The sequence below is a fragment of the Prionailurus viverrinus genome, chromosome A2 (assembly GCF_022837055.1).
Source record: "Prionailurus viverrinus isolate Anna chromosome A2, UM_Priviv_1.0, whole genome shotgun sequence".
In the NCBI taxonomy this organism is placed as follows: Eukaryota; Metazoa; Chordata; class Mammalia; order Carnivora; family Felidae; genus Prionailurus; species Prionailurus viverrinus.
The window spans coordinates 100,466,999-100,485,341 of NC_062562.1; the positions used below are offsets into that span (position 1 = coordinate 100,466,999).

General features: G+C 38.3%; 1 protein-coding gene across 1 annotated transcript in view; it reads left to right on the forward strand.

Moving 5' to 3' along the window:
- The first annotated feature begins 15,402 nt into the window (after nucleotides 1–15,402).
- The window catches only part of SDHAF3 (succinate dehydrogenase complex assembly factor 3), a 65,554-nt gene continuing 62,613 nt past the window's right edge, over nucleotides 15,403–18,343 (forward strand). The window contains exon 1 of the mRNA XM_047851034.1: nucleotides 15,403–15,703. Within this exon, the coding sequence (XP_047706990.1) occupies nucleotides 15,410–15,703 (294 nt within the window). The 5' untranslated portion in view covers nucleotides 15,403–15,409. The remainder of the gene's footprint in view (nucleotides 15,704–18,343) is intronic.

The following is an 18,343-nucleotide window of genomic DNA, read 5'->3' on the forward strand; positions in this document are numbered from 1 at the left end:
TAGAGCCCTCACCAGACCAACTGGATCAGAATCTGCTTCTCAGCAAGATACCCAGATGATTAGTGAGAAGCACCAGTGTAGGATAAATGTTCTTTCTGGACAATTCATTCTTCCCTCAGGCTCATCTTCTTGAGACATTAGTTTTCTCCAATAAGAGGACTTTGGAAAACGTTGTGTGTGCTCAGGTCAGAGTCATCCTTAGGCCATCTTGAATGGCCTTTTATGGACCCATGAGGAGTCTGTTAAGTAGAGTAAAAATGAAAAATTACTGCATAAGATTTCAAGCCTCCCCTTTAATTATGTGTGAATTTAATTTTTAATGGTGCTGGACTATAATTATTTTAAAAACTGATTTGTTTTACATTTGTGAACACATTTAAATTGGGTACTGTTGAGCAAAAATTTTTCTTTATTTTTAAATTTTTCTTTATTTTTTAAAATTTCTTTTCAAAGATTGTAGTTTTAAGTAATCTCTACACCCAGTGTGGGACTTGAACGTACAGTCCCGAGATCAAGAGTTCTATACTCTACTGACTGAATCAGCCAGGTGCCCTCCCAAAATTTTCTTTAATATCATGCACCTATACATGGCAAAATAAGTTCTCTGTAAAATGTTTCTTCTCTGCTTGAGAAAGTCTGTAATTCCATCATATATCCATAAAGGAAGATTGAACTTATGTTCTTTTAAAATTTTTTGTTAATAATGACCCTATTTGATCTAACTTTGAAATGTGTTTTATAACTGGTCTCATATGTTGTGACATTCTTGAGAAAGGCTATAATTCCATGATATATCTATCTTAAAATAATCTCCTCTGCTTAAGAATATTATTGTACTATCCAAAAGGCCAGTTGAGGCCCAATTAAATAAAGCAATAAAACAAATTATGATTTGTTCTACAGTTGAGCCTAATTCTTAGACATCTGTGATATTTGCTATTATATTTTTAAAGAAATCCTGTAAACATTCACTGCCAAAGTCTTATTTTATGAAGGAAGAACAAATGTTACTTTGCTTAAGCACTCTTAATGAAACCTTGAAAAGAATTTCTAAGAAGTTACTGGTTCAGAATAATGTAGTGTCCAGAATTATCCAGCCCCTACTCTTCATTCCGTAGATAAATGATCCTCCTTCATCATCATGTCTATAGAATGGTAGGTAGAGACTAACCACTAATTTTCACCTAATTTGTCATTCTCAGCCAGCATGAATAGTAGCAATTCAAGTGAATTCACAACACAAGTCCAAGACTGAAACGTTCTGTTCCTATCATTGATGCTGAGAGTCTGTCAGATATTGCAGTATTTATCTTGAATCAGTAAACTCAGTGCAGATTTATAAGAGATTATCTCTTTAAAAGCAACCATCCTTGTTTCTCAATGGAAGGTCATTGGGAAATAACCTTGCGTATGGTAGGCGCTCACATGTAAACTCTGGTTTAAGAATTTAGGTCGTCACCTACGTTGCATTATCTTATTTCAGTTAACTTAAGTTTCATACATCTAAGATGTTATGTCTAAAGTGGGAAAAGTTAAAAAAGACTTCTTAAAATAAGAAGTGCAGCTTCTATTGGCTATCAATTTACATCACCATCATCATTGCTAACACTAATCAGCGCTTCCTATGTGCTGAGATCCTTTTTACATATTAAATCATTAAAACATGCAAGAGGCTTTGAGGTACAAAATATCACTCTCATCTTTAGAGGAGAAAACTGAGACCCAGAGAGCTTCAACGTTAGTCCAGGATCATGTAATCAACAAATGGCAGAGCAGGAATCTAAGCTAAATATAAACATGATTTAGTCACCTTGAATTTGTGAGGATGAAGAACACATATTGTGAACTTACTCTAATGTGGTGGTTGAGGGAAAAGAAATGACTTCCCTTTTCAGACAATTATTTTTTGCATTTGTTTATATACTAATTACTTTTGCTTTCTGTAGGTTAAAAGCATAATAGCATTATGAAATGGAAATATTTGAATTTATCATTTAGAATTTTCCCCTTCAATTTTAAGAAAATTGTACAATATATAATTGTACATTATAATGTTTAATATAATAAAAAATATATTTTATATTATCATAAAATACTTTTATACATATATAATGAGAAAGTAGATTAATAATAGCTCAGCTGCAAGTTTGCCTTTGGTTTCAGTGTGATTTAAAATTTTTTTTAATGTTTATTTATTTTTGAGAGAGTGAGAGAGACAGAGTGCAAGCAGGGAAGGGGCAGAGAGAGAGGGAGACACAGAATCCAAGTAGGCTCCAGGCTTTGAGCTGTCAGCACAGAGCCCGACTCGGGTCTTGAACTCACAAACCGTGAGATCATGACCGGAGCTGAAGTAGGACCCTTAAGTGACTGAGCCACCCAGGTGCCCCTCAGTGTGATTTTTTAAATCTACTTTTATATTCTGCAGGCACAGACTTTTACCTTGAAGACAATGGGAAAGGTTTGAAGGCTTTGAAGGAAGGAAATCCAGTTAGATCCAATTGTGTAATCATTTAAATGAGGGCAAGAGTCTAGGCAGGTGGGTCAATAAGGTAGGGGAAAAGTGACTGATTTACAAAAGAAGTCTCAACAAAAATTCCTCAATTACAAGATAGATGAGGAGAGTGAAAGATGTTACAGGTGTCTCTTGAGTCTAGGTAAACTGAAGAATGGTAGAGAAAGAGGTCTTTGGAGAAAAATGTTGAGTTTAGTTTGGGACATAGACTCTAAGGAGATGAAGGGACATCTAATTTGAACTTAACCCATGGTTAGATAGGAGGGCGGAAGCTATAGAGAGGTCACAGGTGTGTGTGATTTGATAAGGTATCCTGGCACTTTTCCAGGTAAGGGTACAGCGAGAGCTTCCAGAGTGGTTACAATGGGCTTGGCCAGGTGGGGGCAGCAGAGCATCACCAATTGCTGGAGACAGCTGGACATAACAAGGGCACTCAAGTAAAGGTGATGTTTGAGCCTTTGGATGTGTTCACATTTGGGGATGGGAGGAAGAACTTCAGGTAGTTAAGGACGCACAGGAAATAGGGCCCTAGAGGTGGGATCACCTGGACGGTACAAATGTATGGCAGTCAAAAGATTTGATTTTGAGAAAGATTTCTAGAAGGTCAAGAGAGAGTAGGTATAAAAACTGAAGACAAATGACTAGTGACTTTGAAGAAAGTGATCTTAGAAGAGTAATGGAGCCAGGAATAGATTAAAAGGGATTAAGTGGGGGATAGGAATGGAGACAGAGAAATATGTAATTTTTTTCAAGTTTGCCAATGAAGGAAGCAGAGTGATAGGATGGTAGTTTGAGGGTGAGGTAGAATAGATGGAGAGATTTATTTTCTTCTTCTTCTTTTTTTAATGTGAAGTATTCTTGTAAATGTTTATGAGCTGAATCGGACAATCTCATGAAGAGAATAATTGAAGATGTCAGTGAGAGAAAGAATGAGTGGATAATTATGAAGCCACATCTCAGAAGGATTAGGATATAATCAAGAATACCGGTGGAAGTCTTGGGTTGGAGGAGAGTAGGAAGGAAGAAGATACAGTTAATGGAGATTTTGTGGATCTTTATTAACAGTGCCAACTTTGTATAAGTAAGCTGTGTTCTTTTTCTTTCTTTTTTTAAGTTTGTTTGTTTGTTTATTTATTTATTTATTTATTTATTTATAGCACAGCTGCACATGTGGGAGCAGGAGAAGGCAGAGAAAGGGAGAGACAGAATCCCAAGCAGACTCTAAGCTGCCAGCATAGAGCCTGACTCTGGGCTTGAACTCACAAACTCTGAGATCATGACCTGAGCTGAGATCAAGAGTCAGACGTTTAACTGACTGAGCCACGGTGCCCCAAGTAAGTTGTGTTCTGAATGTTCATTAGTTACTTGGAAAGCTTATACCATGTCCTGAGAGAAACACTCTGGTATCGTGGATGTGGCAAATGGGAAGTGGGACAATTCTGGAGTGAGCTCTTTGGGCAGCCCTGAGGTTATAAATCACCTCCTGCTGTATAATTGTGGATGCAACCTAGAGTTATATCACTCTCCTTTCACTCTTACATCCTCTTCCTCAAAGACAATTTTTGCTTTCATGGTTTAGAATATTGTTAGCTATATAAAGTCTCTATTCCCATGATTGCAGAAACTCCTTAGTATTGAAGTACAGGATATTTAGTAACCAGTTTTTAACAGTGTCTTAATATCTTAGGCACTTTTCTCAGAACCTAAGTGTCTCCAAGTTGGAAATTTAGACCATTGGTTCTTAAGCCTGCCTGCACATTAGAATCAATGGAGGAGGTTTTAAGCAATGTCAATGCCTCATCCCACTCTCAGAGATTCTGATTCAGGTGGTTTGGAGTGGGCTTGATTATTAGTATCTTTTTTTATACTGGTTTCCCAAGTAATTGTAATATACAGCCAAAGCTGAGAACCATTGACACAGACCAGTAGTAAATTCTACTGATACTATTAGCATCTTTTCAGTGCATCCTGTAGCATAGGCTGTCCCTTCAAACTCAACGTGACTAAAGTACAGTGTATTTCCAAAAGTAGTTTTCCCTCCTGACTTTTCTGTCTTTATCAGTTGTATTACCGAAGGGAAACCAGGGATACTCTTTCATTCAGGCAATTGTCCCTTTTCCCCCATCTGGTTTGCCCCTAAATCAAGTGTCATTCAGAGTCCCATGACTACTCCTACTCCTACCTCAGGCCATCAACTCCTGGCAATCTCAAGCACAGACTCATGTATAGACAGTTGAGTTCATTATATTCTTCTGTAAGTGGCACATTGTAGTCATGGGTTCAATACAAGGCCTTTTTTTTTTTCATCTGAATGAAACTATTCTCTTTCTTTCTTTCTTTCTCTTCCTTCCTTCCTTCCTTCCTTTCTTTCTTTTTCTTCCTTTCTTTCTTTTTCTTTCTTTCTTTCTTTCTTTCTTTCTTTCTTTCTTTCTTTCTTTTTAGACATTTGCTTATTTTGAGAGAAAGAGAGCAGGCATGCATGAGCAGAGGAAGGACAGAGAGAGAGAGTCCCAAGAAGGCTCCCTGCTATCAGCACAGACCCTGACACAGGGCTCCATCCCATGAACTGTGAGATCATGACCTGGGCTGAAATGAAGAATCAGACGCTTAACCGACTGAGCCACCTGAGCACCCCTCATTTATTCTTTTAGCAGACTATTTTGCACATGGCTGCCAGCTTTTCCTTTTTTAAGCACTGCTCTCACCATATCCTCCTGGCTCAAAATTTCTAGTAACTTTTATTTCTTACCCTCTAAATGGTGAACTGTGGGGGCAACTGGCTGGCTCAGTTGGTAGAGCACTTGACTCTTGATCTCAGGTTTGGGGTTCAAGCCTCACTTTGGACACTGAGCTTACTTTAAAAAAATGGTGCATGTGTTGCCTTTTAAGGCTATCCATATTCTAATCATTTTATTTTTTTTAAATTTTTTTAACTTTACTTATTTTTGAAGGAGAGAGAGACAGAGCGTGAATGGGGGAGGGGCAGAGAGAGAGGGAGACACAGAACCGAGGCAGGCTCCAGGCTCTGAGCTGTCAGCACAGAGCCCGATGTGGGGCTCCAGGTCACAGCCATGAGATCATGACCTAAGCTGAAGTTGGATGCTCAATCAATGAGCCAGGTGTCCCTCTCTATATTCTAAATCTATTCAATTGCAAAGTCACTTCTTTGGTCCCAGTTTCACCAATTGTTTAAAATGAGACATTAAGAAATACATATGTATAACTATATATATAATTATACTTATGTATAAAATATATGTATAAAATACAGGTATTATAGGTATATATTAAAACATGTGGATATTCTTTAAGCTCCACATGTTTTATTTTTTAAGACAATTTTCTTCTACCATCCAGATAATTCACAATTCTAATCAGCTTGGTTTCTTCACTGTTTTTATGACACAAGTTCAGTGCTGCTTCTCATGTTGTTTTTCTCTTTCAAAGAGCACTCCATCTTTCCTTAACCCTTCCATATTGTATCTGTCATTCCAGGCCCAGCTTAAATTCCACTCATCTATAATCTCTTCTTAGAAGAGCAACTGAGTATATGCATCATGAAAATGATACGTGAAAAATGAAATGCATGTTGTTTCATGTCCTTCCCAGTCCTTCAGTGCCTCTTCTTGATATTTTTTAAATACTCTGTTACGTTCCTTTTCTTTGCTCTAACATTTACATGAGAGAATATTTTTAAACTTCCAAATGGTTGTATTTTTCTCATGTAAACTTTTGTTATGATTTTCTAATTTCATGTGTGGTGTGGTCAGAGAACAAGGTCTGTGAATTTCCTGCTGTTTAAAAAATTCTTTGGAGATTTTATTTATGATATGATCTAGTTTTTGATCAGTTTTTGTAGAGATTTCATGCAAACTTGAAAATAATATAAACTCTCTTTTCAACTGCTTTTATTATTTATTATTATTTTTTAAAGTTTAGCAGAGCGAGAGAGTGAGTGCACGCATGGGGGAGGGGGCAGAGAGACAGAAAGGGAGAGAGAGAATCCCAAGCAGAGTCTGCACTGTCAGTGCAGAGCCTGATGTGGGGCTCTATTCCACAACCACGAGATCAAACCGCCTGAGCCAAAATCAAGAGTCAGACGTTCAACTGACCAAGCCACTCCGGTGCCTCTCAACAGCTTTTAAAACAGTAATGTAAAATGTATTTTTTATATAAAAGAGATAGAGCTTGTTCAAAATTGGAAAGTATGTCAATAATCCTACCAGAAACAATAGCACTGTTAATATTTTAAATATTAATTTCTAGGTTTCCTTTTAGTTAAAAAAAATTACTATCTTATCTATCTATGTATCTACCCATCAATCTAATCTCCTGCTTTTGATGCCTAACAACAATTAAGATGTACTTTCTCACACTAAATATCAACATGGGCACTGTTTTTAAAAGCATATTAAACATTCCATTGTGTAAATATATCATAATTTACTTAATCAGTTTCCTGATGTCGGACATTTAGATTTGATTCCGTTTTTTTACAATTATAAATAATGCTTTGTACTTCAAATGTTAAGATAAAGACCAGAAAAACAGTATAGTCATTTGTTCCTGTTAATCCTTAGAAATGTGATAAAAGATATATCTTAAAAAGCTTCGAGGGGAGCGTGGGTGATGGGCACTGAGGAGGGCACCTGTTGGAATGAGCACTGGGTGTTGTATGGAAACCAATTTGACAATAAATTTCATATTTAAAAAAAAAGCTGCAACTGGATTAGAAAAATAAAGGGATGCATGATGTTCTAGAAACTGTGAGGAATCCCTGAGAAAAGGAGAGTAGCTGGAATCTCCTTTAAAAAGAAAATTCAGCCCAAAAGGTATGCAGAAGAGTAGTGCCAGCAACAGATGAGAGTGATTCCAAGAACGGCCACTCCTGGGGAGATACAAGGCATGCAGGGAGGGTCCCGGCAGCTAAGAGGGTGATTAGTTAGGGTGCTACAGCAGGAACAGCCAGGTGTCTATCTGCAGGTGAGGGCAGTGAGTAAGAGAGCTTGGATCACAGAGAGAGGTGAGTGCCCTTCTGTGGCTTGACAAGGACCCAAGGAGAAAGGAATTTCTACAAGTTGAAGACTGCCCACTGAGATACACAAACTGGCATGACAGCCTAGTGGCACATCCTTTCCACGCGCCTACTCCTACCGAAAATAGGTGGGCATTCAGTACTTAGTAGCTTATCTGGCTTTTCCCTTGAATAAAGCAGAAGGAATAGAAACACTAATAAGGCATCTGAATATGAAAGTAAATCCCCAGTCAGAATCATCCACATTTGAGGAGAACCAACATCAGGAAAGATAATGAACTTTAACTGAAGGACCTACACCTCAGGAAACAGTTAACAGACAAGCAGAACAGAGCTTTAGAATAAGTAGACTTTTGGATAGGAGTATTCAAGAAGAGAAGAGAGGATAGTGCATCATTAACCAAGAATAGTGAATGGGACAAAAAACTTAATGAATGAGCTGAAGGCAGATGAACACATCTGGAAAGTCAAGAAATTCTTCTAGAACAGAGAACCAGGGGCTATAAATATGGAAAGTAGAGATAAGTAACATTTTGGCATCCATCCAGTATAAATTCCAGAAGGCAATAGTGGAGATAAGAGAGGGGAGGTAAATTTTAAAGAAAAGCAATAGTGTAGACTGTCCCAGAGTTAAAAAAAAGTCATGTGCCCTCATTTTGAAATGAATCAAAATTAAACCAAAGCAAATCAAATAAACCCAAACTACCAAAAGCTTATTCCCAGATCCTGAAAGGAACTGAGGAAGAAGAAATGAAGTACAAAAGTGGTGGTGAGGCAAGAAACTAATAAAAATTAATGTTAAATTTAAATATGTATTGATTGTTAAGAAAAAGTACTTTTAAGAGTACTTTTAATTGAACCCACAATTCCAGCTGATAACAACAGAGGACTTTGCAGAAGGTAGGCAGGGAGAGAAATAGAATCATGCCAATGTTCTGATCTTATTTAGAGGAGGACATAGCTACTGATTAACTTTACATGTTGTTGGAACCATGTAACATTATGGGTATGGGTTAAAAATTCAAGAGTCATAACCAGAAACACAGATATAGAATGTAAATCTTTCCAGTTAGTAGTTCAATAAAAGGAAACACAGTAGAAATAATCTGGAAATTGTGGTAAGTAGAAAAAAAAATATGACACCAGGGACTAGTTCAAAAAGGACCATCAAACACAATCAATATGAATAGGCTAAACTCATCTACTGAGAGTGGATTATAAACAGAAAATCTAGCTACAAATAATGAAGAGGGGACAAAAGAAAATGACAGATGATGGTTGACAATAAAAAGGTACCTGAAGCAAATGGTAACAAAAGGAAAGCAATTGTAACTATACATTAATATCAGACAAAATAGAATTAAGACAAAAAATATTTAAAGGGTCCAGAGGAACTCATTTCTAAAAGGTACAAGAAGATATAACAATCATAAATCTTAGTATGTCAGACATAACCGACTTTAAAACTAACTTTTTTTTTTTAAAGTTTATTTGTTTATTTTGAGAGAGAGCAAGGGCAGGGGAGTGGCAGAGAGAGAGGGAGAGAGTGAATCCCAAGCAGGCTCTGTGCTGCCAGTGCAGAGTCCAACACGGGGCACGATCCCATGACCCCTAAGATGGTGACCTGAGCCGAAATCAAGAGTTGGACAGTTAATCAACTGAGCCACCCAGGTGCCCCTCAAACTAACTGTTATATGTAATCTAACATTTAAAATATAGAAAGCAAAAACAGATATAACCAGATAGACAAACCAACAAATCCACAATCATACTGGGCAACTCTGATGCTCTGCTTTTTGAAACTGAAAGATAAAGTAGGCAAAAACTTAAAAAATAGAGAATTCAAATAATGTAATTAAGCTTGTTCTGAAATATATTTCACATACACATTTTGTACCTACAAAATAGAAACAACATATTCTTTTTTCAATTTACTTTTTATTAAGTTTTTAATTTTACTTCCAGTATAGTTAACATACAGTGTTATATCAGGTTCAGGAGTACAATATAGTGATTCAGTGATTCTGTATATTTCTCAGTGCTCATCATGGTAAGTGTACTCTTTAGTTCTCTTCACCTATTTCACTCATCCCGCACTCCCCTCCCACTTCTGGTAACCACCCGTTTATTCTCTTTAGTTAAGAGTCTGTCTCTTGGTTTGTCTCTCTCTTCTTTTCCTTTGCTCATTTTTTTTTCTTAAATTCCACATATGAGTGAAATCATATGGTATTTGTCTTTCTCTGATTGTCTTATTTTGCTTAGAATTTTACTCTCCAGGTTCATCTGTGTTGTTGCAAAGTTTCATTCTTTTTTTTTTTTAAGTTTATTTATTTATTTTGAGAGAGTGAAAGAGAGAAAGAGAAAGAGAGAGAATCTACTGTCAGTGCAGAACCTGATGCCAGGCTTGAACTCACGAACTGTGAGATCATGACTTGAACAAAACCAAGAGCTGGACATTCAATTGACTGAGCCATCCGGGTGCCCCAAGATTTCATTCTTTTTTAATGGCTAGGTAATATTCCAGTGTGTGTGTGTGTACCACATCTTCTTTATTAATCTATTGATAGACACTGGGGCTGCTTTCATAATTTGGCTCTTGTTAAACAAGACTGCAATAAACAGGGCTGTGCATATCCCTTTGAATTAGTGTTTTTGTATTCTTTGGGTAGATACCCAGTAGTGGGACTACTGAATTATAGGGTAGATCGATTTTTAACTTTTCGAGGAACCTCCATAGTGTTTTCCACAGTGGCTACATCAGTTTGCATTCCCACCAACAGTGCATGAGAGTTATCTCCACATCCTCGCCAACACTTATTATTTCTTGTGAAAACAACATATTGTTTTAAGCATACTCAGAACCTCAAAAGATTGTGTGGAAGGCCCCCAGGAAATTTGAAGAAATTCATTTTCTCTATAAGTTGATAAATTACAACTGATTCATTGACTATAATGCAGTAAAATTAGACAACAGTTATGAAAGAGAGGCAAAAATCAATTTTTACATCAACTAAATAGCTTTTGGGAAAGGAGGAAATATGTGTAAGTGATGAACTATTGCATATGAAACTCACAGTGTATGGCCAAAGCATCAATCATTCTCAAGGTTTGCTTTCTATATTAGCATTAGCTTTTAAAAAATTTCACGTGGGGCACCTGGGTGGCTTAGTCGGTTAAGCGTCCGACTTCGGCTGAGGTCATGGTCTCACAGTTTGTGGGTTCAAGCCCTGCATCAGGCTCTGTGCTGGCAGCTCAGAGCCTGGGGCCTGCTTTGGATTCTGTGTTTCCCTCTCTCTCTGCCCCTTCCTTGCTCATGCTCTGTGTCTCTCTCAAAAGTAAATAAACTCAAAAGTTTACTCAAAAGTAAATAAACATTAAAAAAAATAAAATAAAAAGTTTATTATTTTTTTTTTCTGTGTAAGATATTTTCACTGCTCAAAACGATAGCAAAGTATAAACTTAGGAACATGTCACTTCCATTCCTATCTCTCTGCCTGCTCCTCACCCAAACTCATCCCTGTAGGTAACTTAAAAAAAAAAAAATCAGTCTTTGGTTTATCTTTTTGCACAATGAGGGAAATATTATATATGTTCTTTTTCCATTCTCTTTTATGCAAAAATCTTGCCTACTGTATCAGATGTTTTCCTATTAGCTAAGGTATTGGATTTTGTGTTGAGAAATCCATTGATTTCTTTTTTTTATTATTATTTTAAAATCAGAAATGGGTGTTGAATTTGTCAAATATTTTCCAGCTTTTTCCAGCTTCTGTGGCAATGGTCAGTTTTTTCTCCTTAGAAAAAATTAGTATCGTTAGTACCTTAAATTATTATACATGACAATTTATCTCAACTTTGTTTGATTTTCCATCCTTATTTATCAATAATTGTAAATATTTAAAACATTCCTTATAGTTAGATCTTTCTCTCCAGGTATAAACACATTTAGTTCCTCTTTGATATTTCTTGTGTAACATGTTTCAGAAACTTAGAAATATACTAAATGAAGACTAATATGTTTTCCAAAGTGACTTTCAAAGAATAGACTTTCTATGAATTTATTTGCTTCTCTCATTCCTGAACTGTTATGTTTAAGTTTGAAAGTTTGGCTTTCAAGATGATCTGCTTCGTTACCATTGCATTTCAGTAGTTAGAGATACTCAGCTACCAAGTAAAAATGTTTAAAGAAGTCTTTCCTCTTACATTTTCTCCTCCACATAGTGATGTTCCTATTAGGGACTCGAAGGTAAAGCAGAAAATGAGAGAACATTTCTGATGTTGTTTGGGGGACTATAGGTAATTACCACTGTTAAATCTAGCTTGTTCATCTCTCCAGGCCTCTAAGCATATGAAAGTTGTTTGGATCAAAGATATATCTTGTTCCAGGCATTTGACTTTTCATTATTTTTGAAGATTGAAAATTTGGCATTTAGTAGCCATAAATTAAAAACTGAGCCACATTTGCAACCAAATCCAAGCCTGAGGTCGTGTTTCCATACCTAATGGCATAAAGCAGTTTCCAAATCTTTTCTCACCAGCCTCTCCGATTCACCAACCCTTTCTCATTCTGCTGTAGAGGAAAAGGGTTTAACATTATTTGCAAGTAAGAATTATTTTCAACATGTCAAGGTAAAGACTGGGGCACACTACAAAGTAATAATGCAGTATGCTCCTCACAGGTGTTTTCTTTCTCCTTCTTTCAGTTAATTTTTTCTTATTCATTGATTTTTCCCTACCTCCTTTGTCCTCACAGTTGTCTGTTTGTCAAAAAACTTCTCTAGCAGCTTCTTCTATCTTTTTTTGTGTGGGAGTTCTGTACAAATTCCACACTGCATACTTCAATTGCTGGGTATACTGTGGTTGTTATAGTTTGTGTACCCTGAAAGGCTTAGGGGATGTGTTCCACATAGAGTTTTGAGGAGTTTCCCCTTTCTCTTAAAAGTCTTTTCAAAGCAATTATTCCAGAATGGATATGTGTCTGCTTCTACCTGCACAAAAAAATTTTGAAGGGAATCCGGGAGAAATCATGATTAGGTCATAGATTTGGAAAGTACTGAAAATTGCCTAACCCAGCATTTGACATGTAAGAAAATCCAGGCACAGAGTGGTTGTGTGACTTGCTTAAAAACACACAGGAAATGGGGCGCCTGGGTGGCTCAGTCGGTTGAGCGGCTGACTTCGGCTCAGGTCACGATCTCGCGGTCCGTGAGTTCGAGCCCCGTGTCGGGCTCTGTGCTGACAGCCTGGAGCCTGTTTCGGATTCTGTGTCTCTCTCTCTCTGACCCTCCCCCGTTCATGCTCTGTGTCTCTCTGTCTCAAAAATAAATAAACGTTAAAAAAAAAATTAAAGGGGCGCCTAGGTGGTGCAGTCGGTTAAGCGTCCGACTTCAGCCAGGTCACGATCTCGCGGTCCGTGAGTTCGAGCCCCGCGTCGGGCTCTGGGCTGATGGCTCAGAGCCTGGAGCCTGTTTCCGATTCTGTGTCTCCCTCTCTCTCTGCCCCTCCCCCGTTCATGCTCTGTCTCTCTCTGTCCCAAAAATAAATAAACGTTGAAAAAAAAATTAAAAAAAAAAATTAAAAAAAGCACACAGGAAAAAGAAACACATGGAGAAAGGATAAAGGAAAGGCCTGCATGTGTTCTGATCTGGATTAGTGACCAGGAATACAACTCAGATCTTACTTTCAATTCATGGCTATTTTGACCACAAGAGGAAAACTGGTCAGCCTAAATTGGAAGGTCAAGGAAACAGAGAAAGTTTTGTCCTCAAAACATACCTCACTGTCCAGCTCTTTGTAGAAAAATAATAATAATAAAAAAAAAGGTCCTCTATCATTATAGATGTTATTGCTTGATTCCTCTTCCCAAGGCCTAACCACTATGTCTTGGCTTCTTTTTCACCCATCATTTGCCATTTCTGAGTACTGATTGCACAATGTTCTGTGGACCTTTTCCGCTCCCTTTAGGCTGAATTAAATCTTTTATTGTTATTTTTTATTAATTCATTGGCAGAATGTTTTTTCCACACTCTAATAAGAGCTTTGGCTCTGAAAGAAGTATTTATTATACATGTAATTTAGCCCCAAAGGAAACCAGAAAAAAAGCAAACTGGAACAAGAAATTAATTTTCAATTTATAGGGATATTAACAGATGAAGTATGGTTAAAAAAAATTCCTGAAGTAAAATAACCACATTGCCATTCAATCCTTGCCATTAATGTGGTTTGTCATAATACCAAATTAAATCCATTTTTTAAAAATGTTCTGTGCTCTTTTAAACAAATATTTTTTTCTAAATTTTAAGCAGAAGGAAAACGTCCATTCAAGGTAATCAATATTAGAGTACTTACTATTCGTCAGGCACTGTGGTCGGCCCTGAAAAGGATTCTAAAATGAATAAGTCCTTGCCCTTGTTAGCCTGTGCGTGTCTTCTTTGTCTTTCAAAACGTCTTTGCACAGAAAAAAGTCTGTGAGGGAATCACACAAATTCCTACACTGCCCCTTCATCACTAGGTCATATGAGTCCCTTGACACCCTCAAAATCAGAAAATGCCTGCCCTCACGGAATTTGTATTCTGGGGTATGTGTAGGGGGGAAAAGACAATAAGCAAATAAGCAAAATTTGTGTTTTAGAGAAAAACAGAGAGGGGGCTTAGGGAGTTCTTGGCATGGTAATGTTGCAATTTCAAATACAGACGCCAGAGAGGGTCTTAGAAGGGGACCTGAAGTAATGAGCTGAGTGAAATGAAGATGTTAGACAAGAAGACATCTATAGGGGAGAGCATTTCTGGCACAGGAAACACCAAGTGCCAAGGCCCTCAGTTAGGCGTGTGCCTGGCCTGTTCAAAGATGAACTAGGAGGTAAATGACCAGTATGGCTGGAACTGGCCAACTAGGGAGAGAGCAGTAGGAGAAAATTTAGAGAGCTAAGAAGTGGAGAGACTTTGGGTTTTTCTGGAATATTTTGTTGAGCAGAGGAGTAACATGATCTAATTTACAGTTTAGGTGGATCATGACCAAAGTTGATAATGGCCAGAAGCAGGAATACAAGAAGCTACCACAATATTAGGAGGTATTGACTGGAGAGAGAGACGGTTGTAATGGAGAGTATTGTGAGAAATGGTCGAATTTGGCACACATTTTGTTAGTGGAGTTACCAGGATTTGCTGAAGAATCAAAGGTGTGATGGGTCTGAATGAGGCCAAGTTGCTGCCAGCTTTGGAAACCAGTCACATTCTCAGTATCATCTTTCCAAAAGGTGGAGATTTTTAAACGTCCTGATTTAATGTTTTCATCTCAGACTATCTATTCAGCATCTCCAGGATCGTGGCCCTGGAAATAATACACTTAAATGTTTTTCTGTGATTTTTCAGCCAATTTGACTGGAGCTAATGAAACCTGCTGGTTTAGGGCTCATTTGAAAGAGGCTACATTCAGGGCACAAATTGCGAGCACACTGCTGTGCAAAGTATGTGGGTAGGTGGTCTCGTGAATGTACATATTAATCCTAGTCCCTCTCTGATCCCTCTGGGAGAAGAGAAACACTCGAAGACACCTGAAGTGGGTCGATCCAACCACGGAAGGCTTCCTGGAGGGGCCCGACTTTGAAAAAAGCTTTCCCAGGCCTGTATCCGTGGGTAAGAAGAATAGAAAAGAGAGTGTGGCGTGACTGAGGGGTCACAAAAGGCCCACGCCAGAACTCCGGTTGGCTGCCATTCTCCCGGGAACAATTGTGCTTCAGTTACCGCGCCAAAGGTGTATCTCCACTAAGGCCACGCCTCCTCCAGGCAAGGACCCGCCCATTTCCCCGTCCGCCACTGCGGCTCAGGTTTCCGGAAGGTCCTGATTTTAGAGCGGACCAAACCGGATGAAGGTCGCGCGCCCTCTTCCGCCCTTGTGCCGGTTCACAAAGACCCCTCTTCTAAGTGGGGTGGGTACGCGTCGTCCTTTTGCGCAGGCGCGCGGTGTGAGGTCCACGCTCGCCTCTATGCCGGCAGGGCACGTCTCGCGGGTCCGCGCCTTGTATCGGGGCATCTTGCTGCTGCACCGGGGTCTGCCCCCAGACCTTAAAGCCCTTGGTGACCAGTACGTGAAGGACGAGTTTAGGAGGCATAAGACCGTTGGTTCTGACGAGGCCCAGCGTTTCTTGCAGGAATGGGAGGCAAGTGAATGCCACCTTTTCTTTGCCCCAGACCCTCAAAGGTGTCCCGGTTTGTCCCCGTGAGAGATCTCCTTTCCCTGCTGGTTTCCCGCGGGCTCCACGCAGGATCGAACAGCGGCAGCCTGTTGCGTTTGAATTAAACAGCGCAAAGCTGTTCAAACAGTACTTCCCAAAGTTACATGATCAGCGGGTCTATTTCTGCCACCGGTTCCTGGCAGGAGCAGATCCCGTTACATCAGCGTCTCCAAAACAATTCGTCTTGAGCTCATTCCCATGCCAGGCTCTGGAGGAATGAGGATGGGAGGTTACAAAATTGAATAAATCACCGTCAAGCAGCTTGTTGCCTCTCCAGTACCTTGCACGTAGCAAGCGCCTATTAATAAATTAATGGTTTTCTCGTAACGTAGTTTTCAGACTTAGAGGCTTGTTTCCATACTGTTTTCTAAATGTCCGTGCCCTCTCTCGGGTCTTAATAATGTTCTCAGTTGACTGATAACAGATACCGGATACAACTGCAAGCAGTGGAGGAGAAAAATGCTCAGAGTTAAGTCAGGTGAAAGTTGATTTCTCGGGAATTTCAAGTTTCGTTACTTTGTTGCATGCTGTCCTGTACCATTGCATTAAATCTCAGACACGTGCATTGGGGATTAGCCCTTTGACTTCCCATCCCTTTTTTAGAGTAAGGCTATTTAGAATATTTCGTGGGGTTAGGGGCCTAGCATAATTGCCTTAGTTATGATTTGCAAATATCAATAAATGAATGGATTGGGAGTTAGAGTGTCATCTCAGGTATTTGAAAGCATGAAACAGTGTTAGTAAAAGAACAGAGGTAAGTGATTCTTTGAAAGCTTAAAAAGTTGATGGCCAAATTGATGTCGGGTTTTTTTTTTTAATTATAAAGATTATGGTTTGAACACAGAACGTTTTCACTGAATCTCAGAATTCTTGATTGTAGTTTGCAAGATGGTTATTTAGACAATGGTGAAATTTAGAACTTTTATAAAAATCATGTTTGTTGGAGGTAATTAGACTGCATGGAGCCAGGGAAGTTGAATCTTAAATGCAAATTGCTTTCTTTTAATATGGTAACTTGGTCTTGGAGCCAGAACTGGATTCAGATTCAGGTTCTGGAATTTATTAAATTTCACATCGCTTAATTTTTCCTAGTCTTATTTTCTTATCTGTAAAATAATAACAGTATGCGCCTCTAAATTAATGTCTGTAAATTTATTTATAAGCACTTTTTAAATTGCTAATTGAGTGAATCTGTAAGAAATTAGGGTGTTAAAGTGACATTTTTAAAGCTAAGTCAGTTTGTGACAGGCCAGAAAGGAGAATCTAGCACTGTGCTGAGAAGATATAAGGGCACTTTGAGAGGTCCTAAAGTGTAAGAACTTGGAAGTTTTTTAGCAAGAGTAAAAACTCAGAATAAATTGGTAATAGGCTGGAGGAGAGAGGCATAAAAATAGAAACAACCAGGTAAATAAAAAATGTGTTGATCAACCTATGAGGCTTGGTATCAGGAATTCAGCCTTTTTTTTAAAAAAAAACCTGTCAAAATAATCTTAGGCTTACAGAAGAGTTTCAGAGACAGTACTGAGTTCCCATATATTTTATATCCAGCTTCCCCTTACATTAAATTAACATTGTACATAACCATGGTGCAGTTATCAAAAATAAGAATGTAACGTTAAAAAAATAAGGAAATTAACATTGCCACAGTGATGTTAACTACAGGCCTTATTCACATTTTGCCAGTATATCCCCTAATGCTCTTGTTCTGTTGCAGGATCCAATCCAGGATCCCACATTGCATTTAGTCATCCTGTCTCCTTAATTTTCTTTCGTCTGTGACAGTTCTTCAATCTTTTATCTTTCATGTGTTTGACACTTTTTTGAAAAATGTTGGTAAGTTGTTTTGTAGAATATCTCTCAGTCTGGGTTTGCCTGATTTGTTTTCCCCTCATGATTAGATTGATGTGCGTTAGTGGGAGGGTGATACCATAAGAGTGATGAGTTTTCCGCAACACATCATATCAGAGGGCACGTCATACCAACATGACTTATTGTTTGTGATGTTAACTGTGGTCGCTTGGTTAAAGTGATTATCTGCCAAGTTTCTCCACTGTAAAGTTATTATTTTCCCTTTTGAAATTACTGTATCTATTGGGGGATACTCTGAAGATATACAAATATTTTGTTTCTCCTTAAAGTTTTCCAGTTACTTTAGCATTCATCAATGGATCTTGCCACTGAGTTCTCATTGTGATTTTCTATTGCCCTCATTCCCTCTGAATTTATTTCTTGGAATGTTTCTGTGGGTAAGCCTTGTCCCTTCTTCCCCATTATTGATCTACCATTTTCATTTATTTTTTTGGAATGAAGAAAAGTGTATTTTAATGTGGCTAGGGCCCTGTAATTAATGAGTTCGCAGCTGGGTAAAGGTTAGTTTAAACCTAGTTATCTAACTATTTGGGTAAAGTAATAATTCTCACAGTTTCAAGGCAGCTCAGTCTTTCTCAAGTCTGGGAGTTAGAAGGGGGGTAGGGTGGATTCTGCCAAGAGAGCTAGGTTTTCTATTCCAAGGATGAAGACTAGAGAAGATTCTAATGACTTGGAGGGGAATAGAACTTGGCTAGC